Here is an 18027-nt window from a genome sequence, read left to right as displayed (position 1 = left end):
TGATCGGAGAAGACAGAGGGAATAAAGTTTGGTCCGGATGGAAGGAGAATGAAACGACCGAGTGAAAAGGAATGTAAAGAGTAAGGGGATTAAGAAAAGGAGGGAGAGAGAAGGTATAGACAACCGTAGGCGGAGCGTTTCGAAGCGGCAAGCAAAATGGGCTTAAGGGACCGCCAGTGGTGGCTGCAAAAGAGTCAATATTGTGACACAAGACATTGTCGTTGGTTCCGTCAGCTGCCATTATACCGAAAGATTATCTGCCGCTTCTACAACCTATGCAATAGACTTCATATCGTAACATTTTGCCATTGCTGTGATTTGATATCCATATCGATACTATATATATATATATATATATATATATAGTATCGAAACAGATAGAAGATAAGATGAAAGGAATATAGATGTTTCAATATTCGTTTTTCTTTTTTCGATTAAAATGTTGATTATCAGGATAGTTGGATTAAAAACTGATCTTTTGAATCTATTTTAATTCGCAACAATTATTAAAGATAATAATTAGCAAGTGATATTAAGTACCGTATTTATGTAATATTTTGATGTTATTTTTATAAAATAAATATATAAAAATTTAAGATTCTTTATCTAATTTATTAATCTTGGTATTATGATTTTGGAATTTGAAGAAATAATCGAAAGTGTGTAGATCCCTGATCGGCAAGTGTACGGAAGTCGTACTATGAGATTATAAGTAAACTCTATAAATGATGATTATCGATCTTAATCATATCTAAGATAAATAAAGAATTTTCGAATTTAAATTATGATCTAAAGATTTATGGACTCTCTATATCATCGTAATTTATATTAGAGGTATCGAATTAGGTATTTGAAATCTATGAGGTATTTCAAAGTTGAACGCATAATTAAGTCCAATTCTGTTTTTAATCAATTTTTCTACAATCAATTACATATTCGAATTACATATATAATTATTTATTATATTATATATAATTATCCACTTTTGTAATCTCTCATGTAATTTTTCAATCACTCTTTTATAAAGATATATTACCTATAATGAAAAATTACATTTCGGGATGAATCTAAATATCATTAATATCATTTCGGAATCTTTTATTTTTTATGAGATGTTTCATAGATTTAAATAAATGAATAATAAATATTCTATAGTAATTATTATTAGATTAATTATTCTATTAGTAATAATATAATAAATAAATAAACAAATGATCTAAATAATGAATATAGTAATAATGGATGTGGTAAATAAATAAATGATTCAAATACTGAATGTAGTAAAACTTCTCAGGCAAGCAAGTTTATTTTTTTGGATTGTTTTTGTTACATAAAATCTGACGTTTTAATATTACAATATAAAACAATTTTTGTTGATCAAAACTAGCCGGTTTTTCAATGATTCGTTTTGTCATTATTCCAATAGTTTTCTTCGGTTTTAATAATACAAAATAATTTATACGTGAACGATCCAACTAAATGTACAATAATATCTTCTTCAATGTCATGTATGATTATTTAAAATAAATTCATTCAAATGTTACAGATTTAAGTCGAACCGAAGCTAATTTACTTATCAAAATAGATTCGCAACTTATGTGTATTTCTAATAATAATTTCGCTTGATCCGTTATACTATCTGAATTTATATCTAAAATCAAATCGTTTGATAACGTTATAAGTAATTCAGATTTTTCGAATTTTTCTTTTCAATTTGCCGATAACGTCATATATTTTTCAATGTTGATATGATGATCTTAATGATATTATGATATTTCAAGTCTAATAGCATTTACAATATCTAATACATGATATTTATAAATTAATTATAAATTGTGAATAACGTTGATAACTAATTAACAGCGTAAAGTCAAAGTATAAAATATTATGTCAAATATAAGCGATTGATTCTTCTTCGCTGATTAAAAGTTAATAAACGTTAAAGTTAAACATTAGTCAAAGTTAAAAAAAAGTCATCTTATAAAAATTCCATTTAAGATAAAAACTTATGTAAAAATAATAAAAACAGATGAAAACCACAATATCATTTATCGTCAAAAATATACGGCTGATTAATAATATAATATTTAGAACATGTTGCTATTCTATTTACGCAATATTTCGTATCTAATCTACTTATGTTATTGACGAGAGTACATTTAATTATACAAAAATAACAATTTTATATTAGAGGCTACTTTATAATTATTTTTATATTTTATAATTATAAAATTTATAAGTTATTTTATAAAATAAAAAAATATAGAAAAGTTAAGAACCATACTAGATCTAAAATAGTTGGATAAAGTTAATGAATATAAAATTGAAATTCAGAGAAATAGTTGAAACGAGTTTATCGAAATAAAAAAAATGTATCATCGAAATAAAGAAAAAAAGGAAAAGTAAAAAAAGAAGTAGATAAAAACCGATCGATTTGTTGATTTTGTTAAAAATATTTTTCCAATATTTTATGTTTAGAATTATGTTTAGAATTCTGTTTCTAATAAGAAGAGACACGTCTCTCGTGGATTGTTTTGAAGTAAGAGAAGAACGTCGCAATCGTCAGCAGTGCGTGGTGGTGGTGGTGGTGGTGGTGGTGGTAATGGTGGTATGGTGGTGGTAGTGGTGGTAGAGGCGTGGGAGCCGCCTGGCAAGTCTCTTTATCGTACGGCCGTCGGGACGTCCATTAGGCGCCATTTCGGTTGGTCGACAGGCAGAGAGCAATCGGATTGGTTGGTTCGAAATGGTGGGGACAGAGCGTCAGTGGAGGCGGCATCCTTTAAAAAGCGGTCGCACCCAGTTGTCCTCACAGATGAGTCGATCCAGTCCTTCGTAAAGCATCACTCATATCCGGGAGAAATTATTGACAATCGTTTACCGTCACCGTTTATTTTTTTATTTATCATTCGTTGTCTGTAGCTTTTCTTAGCAGTTAACATAAATATTTCCTCATTCTTGTTGCTTTTTGATTATTTTATTTAATAGAGGAATTTGTTTAAATATTAAGTTTTAAAATTTGTTGGTGAATATAAAGAAATAATAATAATAATATTTTGTGTGTTAACGGTGAAAGTTTCTTGTTATAAATCATCTTCGGAATTTGATAATAAACTATTAATTTTGTGATATATATATTTTTTTAAAAAGATAAATAATTTTCACGGTAGGAGTTAGAAAAAAATAAAAACATTTTAAAGTTCTTCCGAGTTTCTAAGGAAGAATAACAAGTTACTTGGACGGAACAACGATTTGATCAGTGACTCCAACGTCTTTGTTTCGTTGCAAAAACTTTTAACTGTTCCGAGAAAATCATCACAATGACCGATTTCCCTGGTATTGGTATGGTTCCATATTACAATCATATCGTTTACCGTCAGCAGCAGCAATACCCGCCACAGCAAGGGTTCCCGCAACAAATCCAACAGCATGCACCCACGCAACAAGTACAGCAGCATGCTGTTGCGGCTGCAGCGGCGGCTGCAGCAGCTGCAACGGATTCCGCACAACAATATTGGTATACAGGCTACCCTCACGGACATCCTCAACCGACAACGCACCATCATCATCAGAATACCGGATCGCAACAATACTTCGACCACGCGGATGTTTTCACGGGTTGGACGGCTCATCCTCACACACATCATTACACTCCACACTTCCAATACCAGCATCATTCGACTTATCAGCAACCTCAGATGCAACAACAACCGCAACAACCTTTACAGCAGCAAATACAACACCATCACCATCAAGTCCCACTACAGAGATCTCCGATGATCCAACAGCCTCCGCTTCAAAGGTCACCAATTCTACAGCAGGCACAAATGACTCAAACAGGTATTACACCTTGGGTCGGTCCTCTAAGTCCGCCTACTACCGTTAGCGGTAGCGAAATCAGCAGTCCTGGTGCACAATCCGTATCACCAGCCATGAACAATAATAGTTATAGTTGTAATACTGATGTAAACAACACACATAGTAATAAGGAGAACAACACAAGGCCTGGAATGAACAGGAGCCCGTACGAATGGATGAAAAAGTCGTCCTATCAAAGTCAACCCAACCCAGGTTAGTGTTTCCTTTTTTTTTTCTTCGTAATTCTTCTAATTTTCTTGACTTAACGTTGAATCGAAAGATTAAGAAACGGTTTCTTAATATTTCGATCGAAAAGCTCTGTAAATTGAGGTAGAAGTCTAATTGAAAGGAAATTCGGTGTCTCTTATCTTTGCCCAAACGAACTTTCTCCAAAGAATTTATTATGACGAATTTAGTCGACATTATGCATGATCGATGATGTTAATTGAAATGAAATACTTTTCGCGAGTACCGATAAGCAGATATATTAAATTAAGAGCACAAATGGAAAGATTAACATTCTTCGAATATTATCGATATTCCTGTTTAAATGTGATATACCGTTAAGTTTTTTGTACCAACCTAATATCTATTTATCTCGGTGACATTACAAAGGTAAATAATGTAAGCTCGGGGAATAACAATTTGAAAATTCAAAATATGTTTCAATTTCTGGTGAATTTGGTATTCCGACGTTCCTTCTAGCTCTTTATTCGTTTCTCGCGCTGCTTTTTGTTTGTTTTTTTATCTTATCTCAGGTTTCGATATCGGGTAAAGAAACGATCGAACCAATCTGGGAATTAAAATTTGCCAAGGATGAAATAGTAATCACAATCGGTAATGATAATTCGAAATAGTTTTATAAGAAAGCTAGAAAACAATGAGAGAAATGCGTTGGAAACTACAATACGTACGATTCTCTCTCTCTCTCTCTCTCTTTTTTTTTTTTTTTTTTTAATAATTAATGAATTTAGAAGAGAAAAGAGAAAGAAAGAAAGAGAAGACCTCGACCATATCACGTATGTACGTACGATTATAAATACGTCTGGGCGGACTAGATACGAGAAACAATGTAAACACGGTAACAGAAGGGCAAACATCTAATTGCTTTCAAATATTTGTAAGATAATCTCTGGTCTCTCGTCTCTCGTAAACCTCGATTTTTTACTGGACCATACAGATTCTCGTCCATTTCCAGCAGATGATCCTGAATCAACAAGCGTAGGTGAGGGGAAAAATCAATCCTTTAGAAATATTTTTCTATCGAATTTAAACGAAAAATTTCCGTGAGCGATGGTCGATCGTTATAACTTTCGAAAAATTCTTTCGTAAATAATTTTTGAAGGTTATATATAGTATATTAACAGCGGAGAAATTTATAGGAAAGATCGTACGATTTTCAAAGTTGATTTACCGTCTAACGTGTATACGTATTTACGTCTTATGAGAGAGGTCGTATAGCTAACATCGTATTCTTTCTTTTTGTTTTTTTTTCTTTTCTTGGTTCTTACAAATCCTCGCAATCTCGTGAGATTTAAAATAAATTTTACGAGATTTGTCCTAGTTCTGCGACTTGATCTTGTACTGTTGCAGTGTGTGACGTAGCCACGGCCTGCAACGCGAGTCAGGCTACGACGCTTCACGAGCTCTGCACCCTCGACGGCACCGGTACGAAAATTTTATTAATAATTATCGTACCGTTTCATTTCTATTTCTTTTCTAGATCTATTATATTCCTTTTATTAGATTAATGAGAAAAGGTTCTGTAGCTCGATTGAAATTAGATATCTTTTTTTTCGTGTTGCATGAAGCATTGAGAAATGTTATGGCATGTTCTATAGATAGATTTTAGCTTTTCCTTTTTGGATTTTGGTCGATCTAATAGATTCTTAGTGGTATAATTATCGGTATAATAATTAGTAGCACGAAATGACGCATCTCGCACGTGTGTTTTGTATTTTAAATGTAGAATAGAAGTCTAAGGAAAAAAGTAAAAAAAAAACAGAGTTAAATTTTCTCGAAACAAACAAATTTCTTTCCAATTAAATTACATTCACGAAAATAGTAATTATTTTTCTATCGAATCGATTGATTCGATTAACACGTATTTTTCTATATCTTACATATTTTAATTAGTTAGCAATAATAACTTATAATCGAATGAAAAAGATTTTATTTATACGATATCTTTTTACAATCATTTTCATTCTATGATCATCGTGTAAGTAGTTAGATACATTTTCTCTTGTTTAGCGTCACGAAAAAGCGTACCGCCTTGTAACGGAATCGTTCGCAATTACGTAGATTTTCTCACCCTTTTTTCTTTTCTATCTCTATCTCTCGTTCCTCCTTTTATTTTCTTTTTCACTTTCTAGACCTGATCTTTTTTTGCTTCTTCGTTTCTGTCTTCGTTTTCTTAGACAGCATTATTTCATGACCGTGCGACCCTCCGATACCTTCCAACGGTTATTATCTGCATTTTATGGTTATATTGCAGGCGGCCGCTGCATCGTATAACATCGGATCGCACGATTCAAAACAGTATTACGATTTTCGTTCTTAAAACTTGTACGCTCGTATACCTGCCGATGCAGCAAATCATTTGTCCTCTACTTTCTGCTTGGAAAAGCGGACAGGCAGATGAACAGACCAACGGACGAGAGAAACATCGTTTTTTTTTGTTGGCCACGAAATTTTTTCCTTCTTTTTGTTCCTTTTTTCCTTTTCGAGTACGTCGATATATAACACGCGCTCGATCTTTGAATCGAGTAGCGGCCGCCATTTTGGTATCTCACTGCCTGCAATGAAACATCGTGAACAGAGAAGACTACGAATGTTTTCTTCGAATCGAGAGATCGTTAACCCTTTATAAAGGAGAGAAAACCGACGTTGCAATAATATTTCTTCTTCTTTAACCACGATAGATGTTCTTACGTGTTGTTTTATTAAAGTAGGGACCCGGCGTATGCAAACTCGTGCGAATTTATTACGCAACTCCCGTTACGGTAGGTTTTAAATCATTTATGATTTTGATTGTGACTGTAACGCGACGGAATAGGAAAACATTTTTGTATCTACGAATATAAGTAGCTAAGTGATCTTTTGTATTGGATATATTCTTTATTCTTATTGTATTTATATATATATATATATATATATATATATATATATATTTATATAAATTTCATACAAATTCATTGAAGCCGTCGGTCGTAAAATTAAATCTTACAACATCGAGCGTTGTATAAGATTGAAGAACGATTTAATTAACGTCGTAAATTATTTGTCCGTTTAGATGTCATTTTATATTAACTTTTATATCAATACATTATTACGTCGTCCACTTTCGTTTTAATATAATTTTATAGTTGTTTACTGGCAAAAGAAAAGTAAATCGAAAGATCAAATAGAATTCAAAGGACGCCTATTGTGTATTTCAAAGATCGATGCTTTCTCATTTCCGTGATATAAATATAGAAGAAAATTTTTTTAAATAATTTTTAAAATCAAATATAATTTGACAAGAATTTATTAAGAATATAATCGCGAGAAATTCTTGAATATTCTACTAAAAGGTTTTTATTGATCGATTTAAATATACAGGCAATTTATGTTCAAAATATAATACATGCTTGAGAAAAAATAACGAAATAATCAAAATCGAAAATGATATTCAAAAAACTTCATTTTATTCGTCGTTCATTGACACTCGCGTTGTAAATAATCCTTAAAACATATCTTTAACAAATGATTTCTTTTGCCAACAATAAATGTTAATTTCATTTATTTCGTAAATTCGTTAGTCTTCTAAATTTTCATCGTTCGTTTTTTCTGAGGGATTTAGTTTCTTCTGATGCTTTTATTGCATTTTTACTTTACTCGTTTCTCGCCGTCGGTCATGTTCGAGACTCTGTTAGATATCTCATCGATGTCTGAATACAGAATTTTATTTACAGAATTTGTATATAGAATTATATACAAATAGTAATGAATTCTATACTTTGAATAAAACATTAGCCATAATCTTTGAAACTCTATAGTTAATACCATTATAAGTTGAAGGAAAATAGTTTCCAGTAGTTTTTCAAATTTCTATTCAAATAAAGAATAAAAAAAAAAAGGGGATAGTGTCTGTTTATTATTAACGTGATACTGTATAACTTTTGAAACTTAAAGTTACTCTCATTGTTCTCCTAGATTAAAGTTTCAAGTTATTTAGTAAAAACTATTGTGGAAGTTGTCGGCTCTTTTCGGGGTTGTTTTAACAGGATTTTTTTTTTTTTTTTGAAGGGAAGAAAGTTAATCCTTTCCGGGCATTGATTATTTATTTTTATATAATGCAATGCGAGAAAATATTGGATATAATCGTTTTTAAGACTTTCGTCAAAGGTATTAGCACGTTGCTATTAATCTGATTATCAGGGAAATTTTCGATCAGTAACCGTGATAGTATGAATCTTTACTGATTAAAAAAATAAAATGGTAGGAATGGTAACGAGAAACTTTGAATAAATTAATGAATCGCGTAAAATAAAGAATTAGGATATATACAAAAATAAAATTGTATGAATGGTAATAAGAATCTTTGGATAAATTAATGAATCACAAAATGAATTAATTCATGAATTAATTAATTAATTATAAAATGATGAATTAAGATATATAATATTTTAGAAATATAAAACAAATAATTCTTTTATCAGAATAGAAGTGAAATATTCGTGATAAGTTAATTAACAAGTTAATTAAATGTTATTAATTCGGTAATTTTGTAATTTTGATGAATACTTACGTATGCGTAAAATTTTGATGGGATCGAACCAACAATTTTGTTTATTCTTAACATTATTTATATACAGGTGTATATAGAATGAACGTCATTTTGCAAATAATCTTTCAATTTATTTGATATTTCAATTCTTTCACTCCGACACGTTTCTAAGAAAATGTAACTGCAATAAATTGAACGCGTATCGCCGACGACTCGACACTGAAATACTGACGAGCAAATTGTTTATGACATAGGACAGAATTTTCTATTCTTTAAACTTTATGACAAAGTCTGTAACATTTGTTTGATTATTTTTTGAAAATAATTGTTTTTAGAAGAAAGTACTAATTTAAAAGTATTATTTAATGAAAATAATTGTAAGATGTTTCTCATTTTTAATTTATATGCGATATTTTCAATTACAAAGTGACAAAATTATAAGAACAAAAAAAAAATAAAAAAATAATCAGTTTTTGTGGAAAAAGTTTCAAAACACGGAGACGGCAGATAAATCAAAATAGCACTTAGGACAATATCTCGATTTTACAAATTTAACCAACAACAATTTAACATACCTTTCTTAGCACAAATAATATATTTTCGAACTTAATTATTTTTTGTTGCCGAATTATTCGTGTAAAGAGATAAAAATTGCCTTTGAACAAAACGTTGTATATCGTTATTATTCATTTTAGTTTGAAATTTAGTTTTTCATTCGTCGTTGTTTTTCTCATAGAGTGATTCGATGATAGATGGACGTTTTTTTTTTTTTTCTTTTAAATTTCAGTACATTGTAAATTTAATCGATATTCAAAGAAGAAAAATATATTCATAAATGAGACATTACAATATCGGAATAAAACTAAAAAATAATCTTAATTTTTTTATAAGAAAAAAAAATCGTTTCTCAGACAAAAGATCCGTGATTCAGTGTCCAAGTAAAAAAATATTTTGAACAAATAACGGGAAAAAAATTATTTCTTTTGCTTGTATAAAATTTCCATATAAGAATCACATAAATCCAAAAATGTTGAATGTACTTCGTGAAACCACTTATCACATCTCACACGTTGAATCACAGTCATTTTATTTCGATGTCCAACTACACAACTCTCTACACTCGACAAATTCGGTATCATTCTCTTCAGTATTACTTCAAAACTTTTTTCAAATTTTTAGGCTAAGAATTATGAAATATTTTCGTTCGAAGATGAATTTTCCGTAGCATTTTTAAATTTGAACTTTATTATTTAACCCGAGAATCTTTACTTGATCAAATGATTCATTTATCTTGTCAATAATACTATATTAATATCTCATTAATATTTCATCGTATGAATACAAACATAAACTTTACAAAAAACTACTAAAATACTACATTGATACACTGTATTCAGAAAAATCATTACGTTTCGGTTAATTGTTAGTAAATTATGATAGCAGAAAATTTTGGAGAATATTTAATTTCTATATAAAAAATAATTCGCCTAATTTCTTAATTGAAAACAAACAAAGGATATTGCTCATAAGTTTTGTTAATAATTATCAGTCCTATTACTAAAAATATTTGAAAATCTAATCTATAAAACATTTGTGAGATCGAATCATCTTATCTACAGGATTATTTTACCTAAAATTACCCTATATCTATAAATACTGATATATTTTATTATTTCCAATGATAATCTACTGTTTAATCCAACCAATATTGTCGAACACTTAATTGACAATAATATTTTACGTGTGTAGAAATAGTTTACTTGAAATGAAATATAATATAGTATGTATGCATATAGTTGACGTATACATATATATTATAAAAGGACTTTTGTAGTAGTTATACGCCCTTTGTACTTATTATATCTTTGAGAGTGTATTTATGTTTCCGTCGGAACGAAAGGGTTAACACGTTTTCTGTCAGATGCATTGTTTTCGGTACACAATGAACTTCATTTTCAGGCCAAATGATATTTTTGTCATTTACTGATAAAATGTAAGAAAACAATTATTGATATTACTATTTTATACTCTATGATGATATTTGCAATACTTGTTAAGCCGCGAGCCGATAACGGGTACATACGGCGTAGTGATGAGTTGTCAGTTGCGCAATGCAGTTTTCTTTCGTTACAAGCATTTACTTTGCAATTGGTTGGCTAAATATTTACATTATCGTGAAAAAAAACAGAGACAGAAAGAAGATTAAATTATAAAAACATTTATTAGGAAAACGCCGTACAATAAACATCGACAATTAGTACACAAGCATAGATTTATCATAAAAATTAATCGCTAGAGATACACTTTTAGTCGGAACATATGGTACATGTTAGCGGTACATATGGACTAAAAATGAAATTTGCTCAAAAACGGCTTGACAAAAAACGTGTTAAGCAGAACATCTTCACACCTTCATATCTTACAAAAGTATTCTATAAAATTGAAATAAAATTGGATTCGGTTACTTTGCTAATTTCCAGTTCAAAGGAATTTATAATTAAACGGATATTACTTTAAACATTTTGAAACGATTGGCCTATAATTTTAGACATTAACAATTTTCACGATAGTAGAGATTTGCATGCAAGATTTTATTATCTTTGAACTAGAGATTTTATTGATATATCGTAGTTAAAAAAAGTTAACATATAAAGACACCAACGCAAATACTTTGATTTAAAAAACGTCATGATTTGTACAGAACATCAAACAGAATTGAAAAATTCTATTATTATTAACTATTATAATGATATTAACAATATATATGTTTCTCGTGATAATGATTGCAAAAGGAAAACTTTCTGGGAAATAATCATACGGTATTTACCGCTAAAAATAATACATTTTAATTCTTATATTCCAGATAGTCTTACATTTATTTTATTTTCTTTTTTAACATTATACGAAAATCAGAGAAGGTAGGATTCGATCGAGAAAAATATCTATACTCAAGAGACTATTATATTACGCAAGAAAAATAATATCTTCTAATCCATATCTAATAATACAATTTATATTCCAAATATTTATCATTTACAGCAGACAGATAAAATAATCTAAAATTAATTATTAAAATTAATTATTAAAATGAAGAAATAAAAATTATACCTATGGTCTGATATAATAACAGACAATATACGTATTTCTTCTTTCGTTTAATCGCGTCATTTATTATCAGGTCGGTCAATTGCAAAGTGTATAACGTTTCGCAGGAACATTTCGCGAGATTATCGAAAAGAATCCTGTTGGTTCGTAACTCTTGGGGCTATTTGAAACATATCTACTCGTATACAAATGTGAGATGGCACAATACGAGTAATTGTGATGCCACTGACGAATAGGACCCCGGCGAGATGCGTGAACGTCGGAGAGTTCCGTGAGGGGTTGAAGAGACACGGGGGTGGGTTCAGTCTTGGCAGGGAAAGCAGGGCACGCGCTTTTGCCATTTCGTAGCTCGAAATGGAAGAGCAAATGCTATAATGGGGTGGCAACGGGTCCCACGAGCGCACTTTCTTCTCTCCCTCGACTGTCTCTCTGCGTTCTCTGTCTGTCTCTCTTTCTCTCTTTCTCTTTTTCTATTTCTCTCTTTTTCTTCTTCTATCTTTTTCTCTCTTATCACACGCAACACCAGCACGTTTCAGTCATCTCGTTCAAATCTTTTTCTCTCTCTCTCTCTCTCTCTTTCTCTTTCATTCTCTCTGCCGCTTTCTCTGTCTCTCTTTCTCTTTCTCATGGATGCACTTCCAACCAGATATTTTTATCGCGATACGATTCGCCTTGATCTCCTTTCGATGATTCTCGATATTCCGAGTATAAAGATTATGAAATTCTTGATATATTCAAAGATCTACGAGACGTTCATGATGAGACGAATGATTACTTAGAATGATAGCTTATCGGTTGATGACAAATGGAGAATAATTAAAGTAATTATATCGTAGATTTCGATATAAGATATCGTTTCTTTTTCCACCCTACCCCCACCTCACTTACTCTCAAAAGGTATAACTGCGTTCTGAAAGATTCGTTAGCGCGAAATATATGAAAAAAAAAGAGAAAAAAAGAAGGGGATCATAAAATTATGTCCGTGATTCTAAACGTACACCAGCCGGTAATCCACGAATAAACAAGCACGACGTGCTTGCGTATACGTTTCACAAACACAACCTTTAAAATTCTTCCATCCGAGACTTCTGGTATCAACGACCGGGATGTATCCTTATCATTGGTGTCTAGCACCGAATTTCATAATTTTTCCACGGCCGTGTTGCCGTAAATACGAGACAAAGAGTTGGCAAGTGATACACTTGTAACGTAAAATGATAAATAAATTTTCTGTTTGAGGAATGAAATACTCTTTACAATTATGATATATTCATAACGTTTCGATGATAGAGTGATTATGGTGATGGTACAATCGTCGACAGCCTTGACGAGTCGTTCACGGATAATCGTCACGAGGAGTTCAGATATCGAAAAGATGAAAAAGGCCGACGGTAATCCCTTACTGAGTCACGCGAACGCTCACATAGGACTATGTTGAAACGACATAGCTAGTTTCTCTCTCTCTTTCATTCTCTGTCCGTTTGTCTCTCTTTCTCTCTCTTTCTTCTGCCCTTTCAAACAACCACATCCGTGTCATGCGAGTCTCCAGAGAGAAACCAAAAAAACGTTTTCGGATCTGAAAAGTTCAGGTGTTACATTTCGTGGAAATTGGACGGGTTTGTGGAAGTCGAATCTCGTGAAACAACAAACTCCTTCTCGACTTCGTCCACGTTGACTCTTTCCTCTTTCTTTTTTGTTACTTCTTTGCACTTTGGGCGGTTTGTATTTAAAATAAAAAGCTCGAAAGCTTCTTTAGATATCAAAAAAAAAGAAAGAAAAAAAAATGAAGAAAGAAGGGAAAGAAATGAAACAACGAATTCAAATATATGACACAGTTGTGTATGCTACTCGGAATTTTTTCATTTTCGATTACGATCTGTAAAGATAAAGTCTGTCTTTCGATAACGGTTTACGAATATTTCACACGTGTGTTTACGTGCATTATATCGAATGAAGCCGAAGACGATCGCGCTTTAAACGTCATCAAATATTTACAGATTTTGAGAAGATGCGTAAACGTCAAAGGGAAGGATTTATCGTCTTCAGGATCATGATTTCAACGTCATTGTCGTCGATTCAACGATAGTTAGATACATACTAACATACTCAACAAATTTTTTTCTTTCTTTTTTTTTTTTTTTTTTAAGTCCCCTTGCATTACGAGGAATTTCGTACGTTTGCCGTGATTCTGGATAGGAGAGCCATCATAGATATGAGATAGGCGGCTTGATGTACTTACGTTTTGATAACGATCTCTAATAATCCCGATAGAGATTCGAAAACTTGAAATTCTGTAAGCCTAATATACTCTAAACGTACTTTCGTTGGCTTAAATGGTATCTCACAAGGACAGTATAAATTTAAAATTATTACAAAATTAAAGGCAAAAATCCTTCGATATCGTTTCTTGACTCATATCGTGGCGTGGACAAAGTATAAAAAAAAAAAGAAAAAAAAATAATAATAATTAATGACGTTGATGATAATTCAACGTCATTTGGATGATGAATCATTATACCTGACGTCGTTATTTACAACGTTATTATTACATCGTACAAAATAATACATTATAATCTTTCAATAAAATCCATGTTGATTTTTTTTTCTAAACAAGAAATTCAGTGTATCAGCCAGCCATGCTGGATCCACCTATTTGAACGGTCAAAAAATCTAAGGTCGAAGCCTATTCGTGATGCCTCGAAGACCTCGAGTCCTCTTATCGAGGAGTGGTGGATTAACGTGCACGCCTTTGATCTCGCCGGCTAGCCTTATCTAATCGGTCTCTCTTTCCTCTCTGTTCCTCTTATATTCTCTTTCCTTCTCCCTCTCTCTCTCTTCTCTCTCTGTTTCTCTTATATTCTCTCTACTTCTCTCTTTCTCTCTCTCTCTTTCTCCCTCTGTCTCTCTTTCAGTCGGTCTTTCTATACCTAGCTGCTCTTACCATAGCACTCTCTTCCATTCCGTATTCCATACGAATGTAATCGGTTCTCTTACAACGCCACGTCGCGTAAAGATATTCACACGTCGTGCTCAATACCACAGTCAACTTCCTTCTTCGTTTTTCTTCTTTTCTTTTTGATTTTACAGCCTAAAAAATTTTTTTCCCGTCGGCTGAAAAAACCTATTCTTTTTTCTTTTTTTTTTCTTCTCTTTTTTTGGATCATCGAACGAGTAGGATAATTAATAGCTTGAGAATTAATTTTTATTCTTTTTTTCTGGTTTTTTCTTTTTTTTTCTTAGTATCAATATAAGTATCCACAATGGATGCTTATCGCGCAGTTTAATAACGATAGTAATAGAGCGAAAGGGATAAAGAAGTTTTCACGATACTCGCGATAACGTTTCGTTATCTTCTAGCCAACGAATCTATTCTAAGAATATAGATACTCGTGCTTTTTCGTTGTTTCAATGATTTCTTCTTTCCTTTATTTTTCATTTTTAAGAAAATGCGCGTTAATTTATATACATCAACAGATTTTATAATATTCTTTAATATACTTAATTGGTTACTATAACGTATTTAGTTTTGAACGATGTTAATCGAACAATAAAAATCGTTATCAACTTTGACGAACGATACCGAAGATGAAATAAGAAAAGCGAGAAGTTTAACAACGTTATTTTATATATTATCTCTTTCTTTTTCAGGAAAAACTCGGACCAAAGACAAATACAGAGTGGTCTACTCAGATCATCAAAGGCTAGAACTTGAGAAGGAATTTCATTTTAACAGTTATATTACGATCCGACGTAAAACAGAACTCGCCAGCTCTCTTAATCTTTCTGAACGTCAGGTAATTCTTTAGAATAATGATTTATATTTTAATACGTGTTTATCATTTGAAAAGTATCACGCTAATTAACTAAATCGTAGAAAAAAACACACACCAATAATTTAAACAATAATTCTCGATAATTTGATATCATTGAATATCGCGTAATGAATAGTATTTATATATAAATTCTGTTAATTCTAAAGATCATTTTAAATTTATATCTTTGCGATGTTGACAGGTAAAAATTTGGTTCCAAAATAGACGAGCAAAACAAAGAAAACAAATGAAAAAACGCGAAGAAATGGAACAAAAATTATTAAAAACTACGGAAACACTTACTTTGGACGAAAGGAAAGCACGCGTGGAAGATAGGATCTGGTGGAGTTATCTGCAATAAAAATAGGAAAATAAATGGATGCACTTTGCAACTATGTGTAAACACTGTATATATATATATATATATATATTAGACATGAATATATGTAAGACTTTAGTAATTTATGACACGTGTAGTTAGGATGTATCAAGGCATCGATATAACGATGTCTTTGCATTGGATTTAAAATTTTGAATTTTAATATACTGTTCTTAAACTTGGAAAGCAAATGAATTGTTATTTATATAAAAAGTAAGTTATTCACATTATTAATATAAAGTTTAAAACAATTTCCAATGATGTTTTAGACAATAACAAGAAACTTCCAATGCAAAATAATTGTATATAAGTGCACATAAAAAGGGAAGAGAATAATAACGTGTAATAAATTATTAATTATAGTCTTATACATTTAGTTGCCAAGTGTTAAAACCTAGCAATGTAATGATTTGTGATTTTATTATAAAAAACTTTTTAAACGTAAAAGTGATACATTATAATTTAATACCCATAACAAAATTACTCTTTCTTTTTTTCTTGTAAATTAAAAAACTCTGACGCGTAATTACGAGTAATTACAAGTATAACGACGAGTAATGCCTGAGGCATTATGTATTTATTAAACTCTTAAAGAGACTTGATATTTGAAATTGAGATTTTGAGATATTTAACTTGAGATTTTTTTTAACGCTTTCCATTTATAATTTCGTATTATTTAAAATAAATATATTCGAGGATATTTCTCATTTACTTTTCAAACCCATTCTACGATTGTGTTAGATCCATGCATACATAAATAAAAACCTATAAACGCGTGTAATGCAGAGTGTTTGAAATGCTAGCGCATAGCCGATGGCAATGAATGCCATGGATATCCAGACGCACATGTACATGTAGATAAACGTATAAATGTAGAAAACATAGAAATCCACAAGAACGCACACTAAAAAGCGGTAAAGCTACGTAGGTGCCAACGAGTCCCGCGGGAGCCCTGAAGTTAACTACCAGATCGATGTCCGACCCCAGACCACTTCATCCCCTGAAACCAACCCCCCGGTACTTCGACGACCGTGATGCTGTGAACGAACCGACCAACCTCCACCCATCTATATCCTCCTTCTTCAACTTTTTTCTCTCATACCATCGCTCGACTTGAACTTTCCGTGACTATGTACCACACCGTTTCGACAATGATTTCTTTTTTCTTTTTTTTTTTGAAGATGCCTTTGATCGTGGGATAAACAAGAATCTTGAAACTAATGAGAAAGAGAGAGAAAGAGAAAAAAGAGGAATTTAAGGGATAAGAAGAAAATACATGTATCGTGTCTAAATATTTTATATTATTTGAGAATCTCCAATTAAGAATGTTAAAGATTATCGTAAGGTTTTAATAAAAATAACATTTTTATAAATAACGTGCGAAGTAATATCGTTAGTTTCTAGCGAACTTCGTTGAAATTCGTTCTCGTTGATAAGTGACTTTGTGAAATGAAGAAAATATTTTTTATTTACTATAACGTACTAGAGAAGAAAATTTTTTTTTTACGACCAACAGCTACTATCTCTATCCTTTTTATCTGTGGCATCTACCTCGGAAAAAAATCGGGATAAGGAAGAAGTGAAAAAGGGATGGGTCAGTTTCTTTTAGAAGCTGAAAAGAGGAAGGTTGGTCGGCAGTCAGGCGTAATTGGACCCCGAAACGTAACATCGTTTTACGTATACCGAGAAAAATTCCGTGAGGATACGCGGACGAGAGACCTTTTTGTTAGAGTTTCTCCGGGCTAGTCGGTCCAGTCGCAAACACCAAATAGATACTTTTATGAGGGTTATAAAGTTCCTGAATCGAGTATCGATGGTTCCAAAGGGGCTAATCTGCGGATGAAAACTGTAATAAAACGTCCTCTCCGTGATGTATTTCAAAATCCTTTTGCAGAGATTCTTTGATGTCCTTTCTTTACTCAGGTATCTTTCCTATCAGTGGAAATCTATTTTTACCATTTTTGTACGCGTTATATATTATTGTTAACATTTTTATTTTAACATACTAATCTTCATCCGTCTTTAGAGTGACTTTGTAGACTGTAACGATAATATGAAAAAATTTTATTCTTTTTTTTTCTTTTTTGTTAACAATCTTGCAGATT

The 18027-nt window shown here is 31.6% G+C and overlaps 1 protein-coding gene across 2 annotated transcripts; it reads left to right on the top strand.

Annotated features, from left to right (window-relative positions):
- Positions 1–2750: 2750 nt before the first annotated feature.
- Positions 2751–16622, top strand: LOC122627730 (homeobox protein CHOX-CAD). Of its 2 annotated transcripts, XM_043809119.1 has the most exons (4): positions 2751–4068; positions 5449–5523; positions 15380–15525; positions 15746–16622. In XM_043809119.1, the coding sequence occupies exons 1-4, from the start codon at positions 3318–3320 to the stop codon at positions 15902–15904; spliced, it is 1131 nt and encodes a 376-aa protein (XP_043665054.1). In that variant the 5' UTR covers positions 2751–3317; the 3' UTR covers positions 15905–16622. The 2 variants fall into 2 exon arrangements, with proteins under 2 accessions (XP_043665054.1, XP_043665055.1); XM_043809120.1 differs by lacking the exon at positions 5449–5523 and having other exon boundaries at positions 2762–4068.
- The last annotated feature ends 1405 nt before the right edge of the window (positions 16623–18027 follow it).

This window comes from Vespula pensylvanica, chromosome 3, assembly GCF_014466175.1.
Source record: "Vespula pensylvanica isolate Volc-1 chromosome 3, ASM1446617v1, whole genome shotgun sequence".
Taxonomy (NCBI): domain Eukaryota; kingdom Metazoa; phylum Arthropoda; class Insecta; order Hymenoptera; family Vespidae; genus Vespula; species Vespula pensylvanica.
Note: the sequence above shows the minus strand (reverse complement) of the source record. Positions and strands in the feature narration are given on the sequence as shown.